General features: G+C 42.1%; 1 protein-coding gene across 3 annotated transcripts in view; it reads right to left on the bottom strand.

Annotated features, from left to right (window-relative positions):
• Positions 1 to 7,171: 7,171 nt before the first annotated feature.
• Positions 7,172 to 11,608, bottom strand: part of RMND5A (required for meiotic nuclear division 5 homolog A) — a 58,806-nt gene continuing 54,369 nt past the window's right edge. Inside the window, exons 9-10 of one of the 3 annotated variants that reach the window (XM_079791870.1) lie at positions 11,456 to 11,543; positions 7,172 to 10,961 (exon numbers count right to left, since the gene is read on the bottom strand). In XM_079791870.1, the coding sequence (XP_079647996.1) occupies positions 11,480 to 11,543 (64 nt within the window). In that variant the 3' untranslated portion in view covers positions 7,172 to 10,961; positions 11,456 to 11,479. Of the gene's footprint in view, positions 10,962 to 11,454; positions 11,544 to 11,608 lie in introns of those variants that run through there. The other 2 variants (XM_079791871.1, XM_079791869.1) reach the window with 2 other exon arrangements.

Genomic DNA, 11,608 nt, shown 5'->3' with positions numbered 1-11,608 from the left:
CTTCCCTGCCACTAAACCCACTCCTAAAAGTACGGTTTCTCCACCACAGGGAACTAAAGGAGGCCCGGATTGCCTTAGATTAGGTTTCAATGTAGAGGCCCTGAAACCAGCTTCCAGACTCTGTATTAACTGTGTCTTCTGGCAAGTGACCTAATGTTAGTCTTGATTCCTCAGTGTCCCCACCTGTAAAATGGGGGTAATAATAGTCCCTACCTCTAAGGGTTGATGTAAAGAATATATATGCCTTATATGTATTTTCCTAAGTGCTTAGAACAGCTCTTGGAACATGGTAACAAATGATGCTGAATAAATGAACTTGTACTGAATTTTTCACAACCAGTGTTGTACCATGTACACTGAATGCAGTCACCTGGGTCTAATTCTTTCCATTTTTATTCTCAAAAAGAGATACATGGTAACCACTCTAGAGTCAGCAGAATGAGGAACATAAATAAAGGAGTGCCCATAACTCCGGGTCTTTCAGAGTTAATCAGTAGCCCATCTGTTGGTTGGCACAGCAGGGCTGTAGCAGAGATGGTCCTTATGCTACTGAGTCTAATTGCTGATTATAACATCCTATAGGTCTATGATGATCTCGATGTTTCTGAGTTAGAACTCCTACAACATTTCCTTTATTTTCATGTATAAACAGAAAGGAAGTTTATAATTAGTGTGTCCCAAAGTGGTAGCTTTTGATAATTCTTTCTTTAGAGCTTTCACAACTTGTTTCCCTCCAGGGTTTCCATTGAATTGGATCAGGCTGATCTGATTTTAATAAGACCTATAGAGGTTGGGTCGTTAATAAAAAGCTTGGAACCCCATGGCGACAGTATCCAGTCAGACCCAGGAATTCTCCAAGCTGTTTTGTTTTGGGAGGAGGAAAGGATAGGATCCCTCTGGCTCTTTCAGAGTTAATCAGTAGCCCATCTTTTGATATGAGATGGCCAAGGTATCTTACTTGGGGCAAACACAATTGAAGCTTGTCCTTTGAGGCCTGATGTTCTTTTATAGCTAGCTGTTGTGTCCTTTCAGGAGTCTGGTAATGTCCTAGAGCCTACCAGTGAACCATCCACGTAGTGGATTGCAGTGGAATCTCAGGGAAACTAACAGCATTAAGTCAGCTTTTAGTATCTGAAACAGTTGGGACTCTCTCTATATCCCTGAGGCACTACAGTCCAAGTAAATTAGCCATCTGCCCAGGTAAAGGCAATGATATATTAACTGTCTTTTTCTAAAGGAATGCTGAAAAGCCATGTCATAAATTTATTACTGAAAAATGTTGGCAGTCCACGGGAATGGCTCATAATAGGGTATGTGGATTTGGAACCAAAGGATGTCTGGAAATAACTATTTTATTTGTAGCTATGAGATCCTGTATAAACCGCCATCCGTTTCCATTAGGTTTCTTTACTGGAAGGAGAATTACAGGGGCTCATACAAGGAATTATAAGACAGTTTTAAAGTAATCTTGTGTAATGGGCTTAATTCCAGCTAGTGCATCAGAACTTAAAGGATATCAGCGAATATTAGGTGGAGGCAAAGTATCGTCCAGTTATTTTAATAGGAGTGGCTAACTTAGTCTTGTCAATATCTGTACTGGAAAAGGCCCAAAGTTGGTTTAGTATCTCATTCATTTAGTTCTAAATATATTTCACCGTCTGGGAAAAGGATATCTTGGAATCATGGGTTTTAAGAAAATCTCCCCTAAAAAACAAATATCACATGATCTCCTTATTTGTAGAATCTAATGAACAAAATGAATTGATCAACAAAATAAAACTCAAAGCATGGAGGCATGGAACAGACTGACATACCTTGATGTGGGGTTGGGGTGACAAGAAGAGATAAACCAAAGAACTTATATACTTACTAGAGGCCCGGTGCACAACATTCGTGCACCTAGTGGGGGTGGTCCCTCAGCCCAGCCTGCGCCCTCTCACAGTCTGGGACCCCTCCTCCGTGGGGAGCAGGCCTAAGGCGGCAGTCAGACATCCCCAGAAGGCTCCTTAGCGCTGCCACAGAGGCAGGAGAGGCTTCCGCTCACCAGCTGTGAGCCCAGCTTCTGGCTGAGCAGCACTCCCCCTCCCTGAGGGAGTGCACTGACCACCAGGGGGCAGCTCCTGCATTGAGTGTCTGCCTCCTGGTGGTCAGTGCATGTCATAGTGACCGGTTGTTCCGCTGTTTGGTCGATTTGCATATTAGCCTTTTATTATATAGGATATGCATAGCCCATGGAACCTGGCAATAGGGTAGTGAAGACCTGGGGGGTGGAAGTAGGAAGTGGGGGGAGAGGGACACAAGGGAGGAAATGGGAGACATCTGTAATACTATCAACAATAACAACTATATTAAAAAAATATCTCCCTATCAGGTGAATTGGGGCAGATTTGACTAGTAAAAATATGTTGCCCAGTAGAAGGAAACAGGTTCTGACTTTAAAAGACATTGGTTGACTAGATATCCCTACCATTTGTACAGCTTTACTCTGAGGAAGAGGGGACTGAACTGGGTAAGGTTAAGAAAAGATCAAGTAGCCTCAGTGACTTCCCCTTTTAGGATAATTTCAATTTCTCCTAAAGTATTAGTAAGGAGACGGGGAAATGCCCTCTCCCAGTCCTCAGAGCATCCCTATGCTTGCTTCTGTTTTTTTCCTAAATCCCATGTCCGTTTTCTACAACCCTTCTTAGGGTGACCTGATTTTCTACAATAAAAACACACTACTCCAGTGATGGGCAACCTTTTGAGCTTGGTGTGTCAAACTTCGCCAAAAAAATGAGCATAACTCAGGTAGTGTGTCACTTTGAGGAAAAAACATTTCGCAAATGTTTCATCCTCAGGAGCAGCAAATGTTTCATCCTCGGCATGCGGCCGCCTCAGTGGTCGCGTGTCATCAGAAATGGCTACGCGTGTCAGTGCTGACACGCGTGTCATAGGTTTGCCATCACTGCTATACTCTTTCCCTTGTCTAAATGACCTTTGGGGAGGTCTGGCCTGACTCCTTAATTGGTGGAGTGTGTGTCAAGCACTCCACCCCAGGCTTGGTTAGGAGCGTCTAACTTCCAATCATGATAAGCTTCCCATTGTTCAGTTTAATTTTAGAACAGTCAGTTTCCAATGGAGCCTACAGAAAAATCAGTTTGGAGGTGTCAAAACTTCCCCACTTTAGCCATCTCAAGCTGATAGCATTTTTAGTTAAATTTTCCCATCTATGTAGATACTTGCAAATTGAGGTTCCATAGGAATTATAACGTATAGCCTGTGGGGGAAGTAACAAGGTACTGGGATTCTTGAGGTTTATTGACTTTACAGGCACGATTTCCTATGTTAATTTGTTTTCTTTGGAGATCTGGGGAGTCTGAACAAATTTCTAGAGAAATTAGGGGGTGGGTTAAAGTGTGCTGCTTACAGGCTGAGCTCCAAGGGGCTGTCATCTCACAAATCACTTCAATCCAATCCTCTTATGTGTCTCAGTTTCTCTCCCAGCTGCCTAATACAACTGTAAGGACTCTGAGTGCAGGTAGCCAGCCTGTATATATCCCAGGACAAGCCCATCATTTCCTTATAGTTGTGTTGGAATTGCCTACAGGTACCCTTTCTTGCAGGGTAGCCTTACATTTTTAATCGCCTAAGAAAACCCAAAATTCAAGCTGGAGGGAGTAAATGCCCCTTATCTTCAGAGTTGAACACGTTTGGACTCTTATTTATCCAGCAAAAGGATTCATTCAAGACTCCCGGTAAGCAGTTAGAATTCAAAAGCAGAAATTAAAAGCAGCTGCCTATTTCAACTCCTAAACTTTAGTGCCACCTGAAGGGTTTTCTAAGAACAGCTCAAATGAAGTCAGACCCTCTACCACACGCAAAGAGGAGGTCCTGGATTCCAACAGATAACTCACCCAAGTTCACCCGATGTGAAGCCAGGAGCTGGGCCCTGGCAGGTACCTAGCAGGGGGTCTGGGTCCTCAGGGGGATCCTGGGTGAGCTTCACTGGGATCCTGTCGACTATGCAAGTAAATGTTGATTTTAAAAAACCCAGCTTAAGAAGTCCTTGAAGAGTTTATTTGAGCCAAACTGAAGACAATTGCTGGGAAGCAAAATCTCAATGGACTGAGAAAATGCTCCCCAAAATGGCAGTTGTACAGCTTATTTTATACATTAGAATCAAAGGAGGAGATGTACAGAGAATTTCATGGAAGTCATTGATGGTAGATTAAGGAGGTGGAAGAAAGCAAAGTGGGGAAATCTCTGAGATTGGACAAAGAGTAAAACGGAGAGAACACACACTTCTTTTACACTAAGGATAGTTAGCATTTACAGCACATAGAGATGGCATGTGGGCAACAAGATAACAATGCGGTCGCGTGCTCTGGTGCTGGTGGTTGTGCCTTTGAGAGGTCTGGGAAAGATTACTCTGATCTTTCAAAGTTATGCCATCTTAGATGCACAAAGACAATTTCAAAGGTAAAGACTGACCTTTGTCAAGAAAGCTACAGGCCCAGGGTGTGACTTCCCCCCACGATCTGCTTTTAGTCAGGAATTTCATGTTCAGACCACCTATGTGGTTACTTTCAGTCTCTGGATTTATAAGGCTTACCATGCAGGCCTCTCCTGAGCTTGTCAGGTTTAGTATGTGGTCCCTTTTTCATCCACAGTCCCATAGACCAAATTCTATACTATTTTCACTGTAGCTCTGCTATACTGAGTATTTTATAGTCTGTTTTTAATTTTTAAAATTAGGCAAATAAAACATTTTAAAATTCTCTAAAAATATATAAGCACCTCAAAAACAAAGATACTTTTAACCTATGCAACCCAGATAGAAAACAAAGGTCAGTACCGGCAGTGAAATCAAATAGAAAGAAGTATATTCTGGAGCAAGAGTAGAGTAGGGGTCCTGTCGGAAGTTAGGCCAAGGCACCTACTTCTAACACGAATACCACTTGGGTCTAAGAAATGCAGCTGGAGACATGTCAGCGAGCTAACATCATTTGTTTATCTGAGGGCAGGTGGAAAGCTGCATCGACTTATATGAATGAAATGTCATGTTTCGTGGCTGAGCTGCATATTTAAATGTGGCAAAGACTGCAAGTCGCTTTGCTAAGAATCATTCTTCCCTTCTTCCTTACTAACAGAACACTCATTACAGGTGGCAATGTGCCCAGTTAAAAGACTACATTTCCCAGACTTCTTTGCAGCCAAGTGTGGCAATTAAATCACTGGGTGGAGCCTCCAGGAAAGACTCTTCACAGGGGCTAACTCTATTGGAAGCTTATTCTATTCCCACTCCCTTCTTCCTGCCTGGAACCGTTACGATCAGAAGGCACTTAAAAAAAACAATCCGGTCACATCACTGAAGGTGCCATATGTTCTGCACTCAACATACACACATTCAAGTTATTTAACTAAGGGATTCTATTGCCGAAACCCGTGGTCGGCAAACTGCGGCTCTCGAGTCACATGCGGCTCTTTGGCCCCTTGAGTGTGGCTCTTCCACAAAATACCACGGCCTGGGCGAGTCTATTTTGAAGAAGTGGCATTAGAAGAAGTTTAAAAAATTTGGCTCTCAAAAGAAATTTCAATCGTTGTACTGTTGATATTTGGCTCTGTTGACTAATGAGTTTGCTGACCACTGGCCCTAAACCAATATTTAGCATGAAGCACTTCACACTTTTCTAAGCTAGGAGGAAGCATAGCTAAGAAAGCTCAAGAATTCTTGACTTACAGGAGCTCTTGCATAGACAATACTTCTGATGTTTCAATATATTCTATTTACTAGCATAGTAAAGACTCACAGGAGCCTAAGAAAAAAATACTTTCACACATATGTTGACAGAGATTCAAAGTAGCTTTGTGAATGGATTGTTTCATCATTGTCCCCTAATGCAAGGTTTTTAAAACTGTGGATCTTGACCCATTAGTGAGTCATGAAAATCAATTCAGTCTTGATGAGCATTAAATAGGAGAGTTGGAAAATATCAGAGTGCACCACACATTTATCTTAGGTGCGTTTTCAGTCTTTATTTTGCCATTACAAAATTCTATTACTTTACACCTCTGGTGCTCATCCTTCCCCATTTTAGAGGTGGGGGGGGTGGAAAATACATTTTGTCATACTGCAAATATAACACTTCAATTACCTAGATGCTCAAAGAAATACACTGATTTTAAAAGGAAAACATGTACTCCTCGTGGGCAGTACATGTGATCCTTACTTCCACATTTAAGAGGGATGATACTTCATACAACAGGGAGCACCAGGAGGCTCCTTGCGGGCAAGCCAGTTTGCTCACAAACATGCAGTCTGATTCAGCATCTGCATCTGCAAATGGGTTGAGCTCCCAGGTGATGGCAGTGCCGCGACAGAGCACGCCTTGAGTCCCAGGGAGCCCACGTGCTGCAGGGGCAGGTGGTGGGATCTTTGGCCTGTCCTGCCAGGCCTTTGTCTAGACTACTTGGGCCACTACCTCCAAATGTGACTGGGTGGGACCCACAGGGTTCCCATAGGTAGGAAACCTAAAATCTCAGCTAAGAATGTACCTTTCCTTTTTTTAAAAATATGTACCAAAGCACCACAAGTATTCCTGTTTCTTACCCTTAGCTTGTCACTGAGTAGGAGGGACAACTCAGCCTCTGTCCCTCCCTGGCAACGCCGAGGGTTAGCCCCACCCCTCCACAGCCTGGACAGAGCAGTTCGGGCCTTACCACTCTGGCCAGAGGGCGGGGCGGGGCCCTGGCCCTCCACAGCACGAGTGTTTGTGGAAACACTAAGATAACCACCTACTTAGAAACCGGGGACTGTGTCCAGCAACACCCTCTCCTCACACTGCCAGTGGTACAGAAACAGGATGAGATGGTGACAAAAGATATTTTAAATTCTTTATATGCAGCCCCCTAGCAAAGGCATTCAGCAATGCTCTCTTCTCACCATGGCATCTGTACACTCCCTCCCTCATACCTCTGTCATATTTATACAAACTGGTTCCATAAGATTTTTTAAATGTCTGTTTCTTTAATTTTTAAAAATACACACAGGAGAAGTCATGTGTTTGATATAAAAATACACACATTAACAACGTATTTCTTATAGTTCCCAAAACTCTTGTTTGAAATTTATAAATTAAATATATTAGAACTTTTTAAGTTAAAATGAAATCCCTGAAACTACTGGATATGGTAATGCTTGACTTTTTCCAAAATCAAATGAACCGAGAATATGAATATGGTTTGTGTTAAATAAGGTTTATTATTAGCTTTATTGCCTATTGTCTATAATATGCAACTTTATTGTGCCTTTGCAAACAGGATACATTGCTTAAAAAACTGATCAAAATTTTCCATACATATAGCTCTATATAATAGATTACAGTGCAACACTATTCTTGTTACATAATTATAGAAATACTATAGAACCCAAGAGCACAGGGTAAGCAAAAGAAATACAATCCTGAGCCATCTGAACAAGATGATTTGATGAGTCCTTTTAGTGTAAGTTAGAGAACACAGAGGAGGGAACATGCACACTGCAGTCGTGAGCAAAATACATTAAATACCTGTTCCTTGCTAGACACAGGTGGGGGTCATGGTGAATTTCAGAGACATGCACACTCACTCACACTCCCGTTTTTTTCTCCTGCTTCCCTCCCATCCCCAATACATTCATTCCCACCCCTCCCCAAAAGAAAAGATCAGGCACTAAATCCTAGTGAACCCCACATCTGCCTCGTTGGAGAATGTTACGTGACTGCTAAAAGAGAGTAGGTCCTCACCCATAACAGGAAACAAAGCATGTGCTATTAAGTCGATTCCAGCTGCGTTTGCCTCTTTGGAAGTAAATGAAGCATATGCTCACTACGGTTGAAACTGTAGAGGGAAATGTCCTGAAAACAAAACTCTGTTTTCTCTCCCTGTGTGTAGAAGTAAAATCCACAGTGGAAAATGCGCCCTACAACTAGTTGCCTCATCTGCTATTAAAATACATTTGTCATTCTATTTTTGGTATCTACTCAATTATAGTTCAATACACAGTCCATGAAGTTTGTACCTGCTTATGGCAAACACTATGGTACCACATAAAACCCCCCACAGCTGGCCAGGCTTATGAAGTACCGAGGTGAGTATCCTTGCTAACACGCCCTCACGGCCGTAGCATTCTAGTGTTACCGAAGAATGTAGTTAAGTAGTGAAAGGTATTTGGTTTGTGTCTTTACCTTACACATCCTAGTGATGAATTTAACCAAACCATGCCTCCACGTCTTCCCTGAAAATAACCTGAGTCTTCTGACTAAGAACACTGACCAGCGTGGCTGGCAGTCCACTCAGTCGGAGGTTGAGTTGGAAAGCCAGAGGGCTAATGCCCACCAGCAGCTTGCCTTGTACAGGTAACCAAGAGTTCTTGGTTTCTGTCGTCTCTACCATCCCAAAGCTGCAATCACTGAGGTGGAAATAACTCACAGCATAAAGAATACTGAACGTCAACGGCATAACCTGTGGGACTCCCTGGAGACAAAAAAGGATCCTCGTTTCCCACAAACCTGGTGTGGGTCCTAGTGTCTCTGTATACACAGCTGCTTCAGAAAAATCAAAACAAAAGATTGACTTCATAATTTTCTTATTTTCAATTAAATGCTCATACACTCATAAAATACTCACACATCCTATGAATGTGAGGTGGCTCTTTTCTTCAAAATTTTAAAATCAAGAGGCACCAATACCCGTTCATTTATGTATTAGAAGTCTCACATTATCACCATTAAAACAACAGAAATGGCATCTGTGATGATCACACCACCGAGAAAGGAGATTGAAAGACAACTTCAGCCACTGCGCTTCAGACTTACTGGGAAGCACAGATGCTCTGGCTAAAGCAGACTCTAAGGACCTAGTAAGGTTTTATTGGTTAAGCATAGTCCATGACTGATGAATGGAAATGGCTCCTACAGGAATTTAAACCACCACTCTGAAATGGTTTGCCATGTACATTATTGTAAAGAATCTGTCTGTAAGAAAACTTGGTTCTATCGTGACCTTTTGCAAGTGGAAGGCAGAGCGTGGCGAAGGGCGTCCTCCAGCACCGCTGGCCTCCGCAGCCCCGGTGACATGGTGCTGCCGGCTCTGGTGAAGGTGTTACTGGCGTAGGAAGGACAGCATACTGTATTTCAGTATCTTTGGTTAAGATCTGGCCTCTTCAAGGCCACCTCTCCTTCACATTTAGTCACCAGTAAATTTTAAGTCCATGCATTTAGTTAAGGATCTACAACACATAATTTTCATGTTAAATAATCAGATTAAGAGTTTCACATTTTTGGCCCTAACCCTTACAAGGACCTTGCACGGAAACTATCAACAGGATTCCCAACTCTGGGAGAGGGACAAAGCAGAGCTCTGGCTTTTGTCCCTGAAAGTGGCCTGAGACAACTGAGTGTCTGGCTGCCAAAAATGTTTACCACCAGCCTCTAGAGCAATGTGTCTGTGCTGTTCAAACCTCGTGTGAAGCCTAAATGCCGCGTAGGTGTCTGAGATGGTAGGTGAGAATAAAGCTAAGTCTGGCCTAGAAAAGCTAAACAAACAAAAAAAGACACTCTGGGTTTTAAGTCAAAAGGAAAAATAAACCAGTTTTACATCCTCAACCAGAGTACTGCCTTGAATCTTCTACCTTCTTCTGGAGTCCAAGGAGCTTCTCCCGCTCTCCTCCTTCACTGCATTAGTGGAGAGAAGGGAACGCTAGAGAGGGCTGTAACAGGAAAGCAGAAACACGGCGCAAGAGTTGCTGTGGGCTAAGATTTGGGTTGAACAAAGCAAGAACTCTGAGCAGGCTAAGCGAGATTCCTGGCTCACCTGCACAGCACACAGTAGCCCTCCGCCTGCCCGGCCACACGGCAGTCAGGCAAGGGCTTTCTGTAGTACGCCGACTTTATAAACAAAACCCAACTCTCCAAGGTACGCACTTCAGGACAATCCAGCCAGGCTGGTGTATTACTGCAAGTGCTGCCACCTTCCAATTAACATAGAACCAAATCCGTCCCTCCTTCCCCCCGAGCTAAGTCAATCTGTAGTTTAAAAAGTGAAGTGTCGTGGTTCTCTTTGCTTGTTTTCTTCTTTTTTCGTTTTCTCATGAAAGTTTTCCTATACTGATGTTCAGTTCCATGTCAGATGAAATAAAGTTGCAAAATATTTGGTGATATCCATATAACATTCTTCTTATAATGAAGTAACATAACAGGTTTGTCAGAATTTTGTCCTCGGAAGTCTTTTCCATGTAGTTCACCATACAGAGAAAGACTCTTACACATGGCTATTTCTGGGTAGTGCATTAAATGAAGATACCTCACAAGAGAAAAGGTCATTGTGTATCCATTAGAATAATATACAGGTTCACAGTCAATGAGATGATACACACTGCAGGAGAGGCCTTGAACAGTATACTATTCAAATACAAAAACAGCAACAAACATATTCTGCACTACAGAAAATTCGCTAGATTCTAACTTTAAGGATTTAAAGTAATGACTCTGGTGGCTGCATTTGAGGACTGGAACATGCTTCTCCCCTTCCAGATGCACAATGTTTGATGCTGGTGCACATCTACACACACACAATACTGTGTCTGCATGGTACACAAATGCAATGGACAGCCAAGTCCTGAAGGCAAATTTCAGAGCACAGGGCTACTAAGACCAAGAGAGCAAATACCAACTTAACACTTCTAACTTCAGAATTTCATTTTATTGAACACACTTTTAAAACAAGCACCTCTTGGCAATAAAAGCATAGAAACAATAGTGCTCCTTCCACTTCATTCTAGCGGAAGACTTCTCACACCAACCTGTTAAATTCATGTTGGGATTTTAAAAACAGGCAGCCAGGCTACCAGCAGAACTCAAATGCAGGTCTGCTGACTTTTCAGTGAGAACAGGAGCAGAGAAAAAGATCAAAAAGCAAACTTGAAATCTATCACAGCTTTCTTCCTTAGGCAAAAAAAAAAAAAAAAAAAAAGCACGAATTAGTTTTATAGTCACAATTCAGTTTTTCAAACTTTTTCTGAAGCATTTCCATTTAATTATGTACACATAACAGGAAATAAAACTTCTTCACAAACATTCCCAAAGCTTACAATTATCAAGAAAATGACAAAAGTAAAAGCAGGGAAAATACTAATCACATGGCAGGGAGGTCAATTTCTGGTTCTGCTCTTAAAAAGTAAAAAAATCACCATATAATTAAGTACAAAAACCTGCATTGAATGACAACTGCTGGTGTATTTACTTGATCAGAAATAAAGACCAAGAATATAATAAAGCCCTATGATAATATTCGTCTGGAACACTCCCTCAGTGTGTGTGCACTAAAACGTTGGCAAAGTTTTTGGAGCAGTAGCTTATATAAACACGGGAGTCCTTGGTTAGCTGCATTAAATGGAACATTCTCTTCTGAAATGCACCCACAATTCAGTTTCACTTACAAACTGCAAATTAAAATTATTTCTTCAGAAAAATATCTGTTTGGCATCTCCTGGACTTTGTTCCATTGGACAATATGGACACTTTAACCTAAAGAGAAGAGGGGGAAAAAACACTGAATGAGGGAACAGGATCAGTACTGAGCATTCAATTAG

Source organism: Cnephaeus nilssonii (genome assembly GCF_951640355.1).
Source record: "Cnephaeus nilssonii genome assembly, chromosome: 15".
NCBI classification, from domain to species: Eukaryota; Metazoa; Chordata; class Mammalia; order Chiroptera; family Vespertilionidae; genus Cnephaeus; species Cnephaeus nilssonii.
Note: the sequence above shows the minus strand (reverse complement) of the source record. Positions and strands in the feature narration are given on the sequence as shown.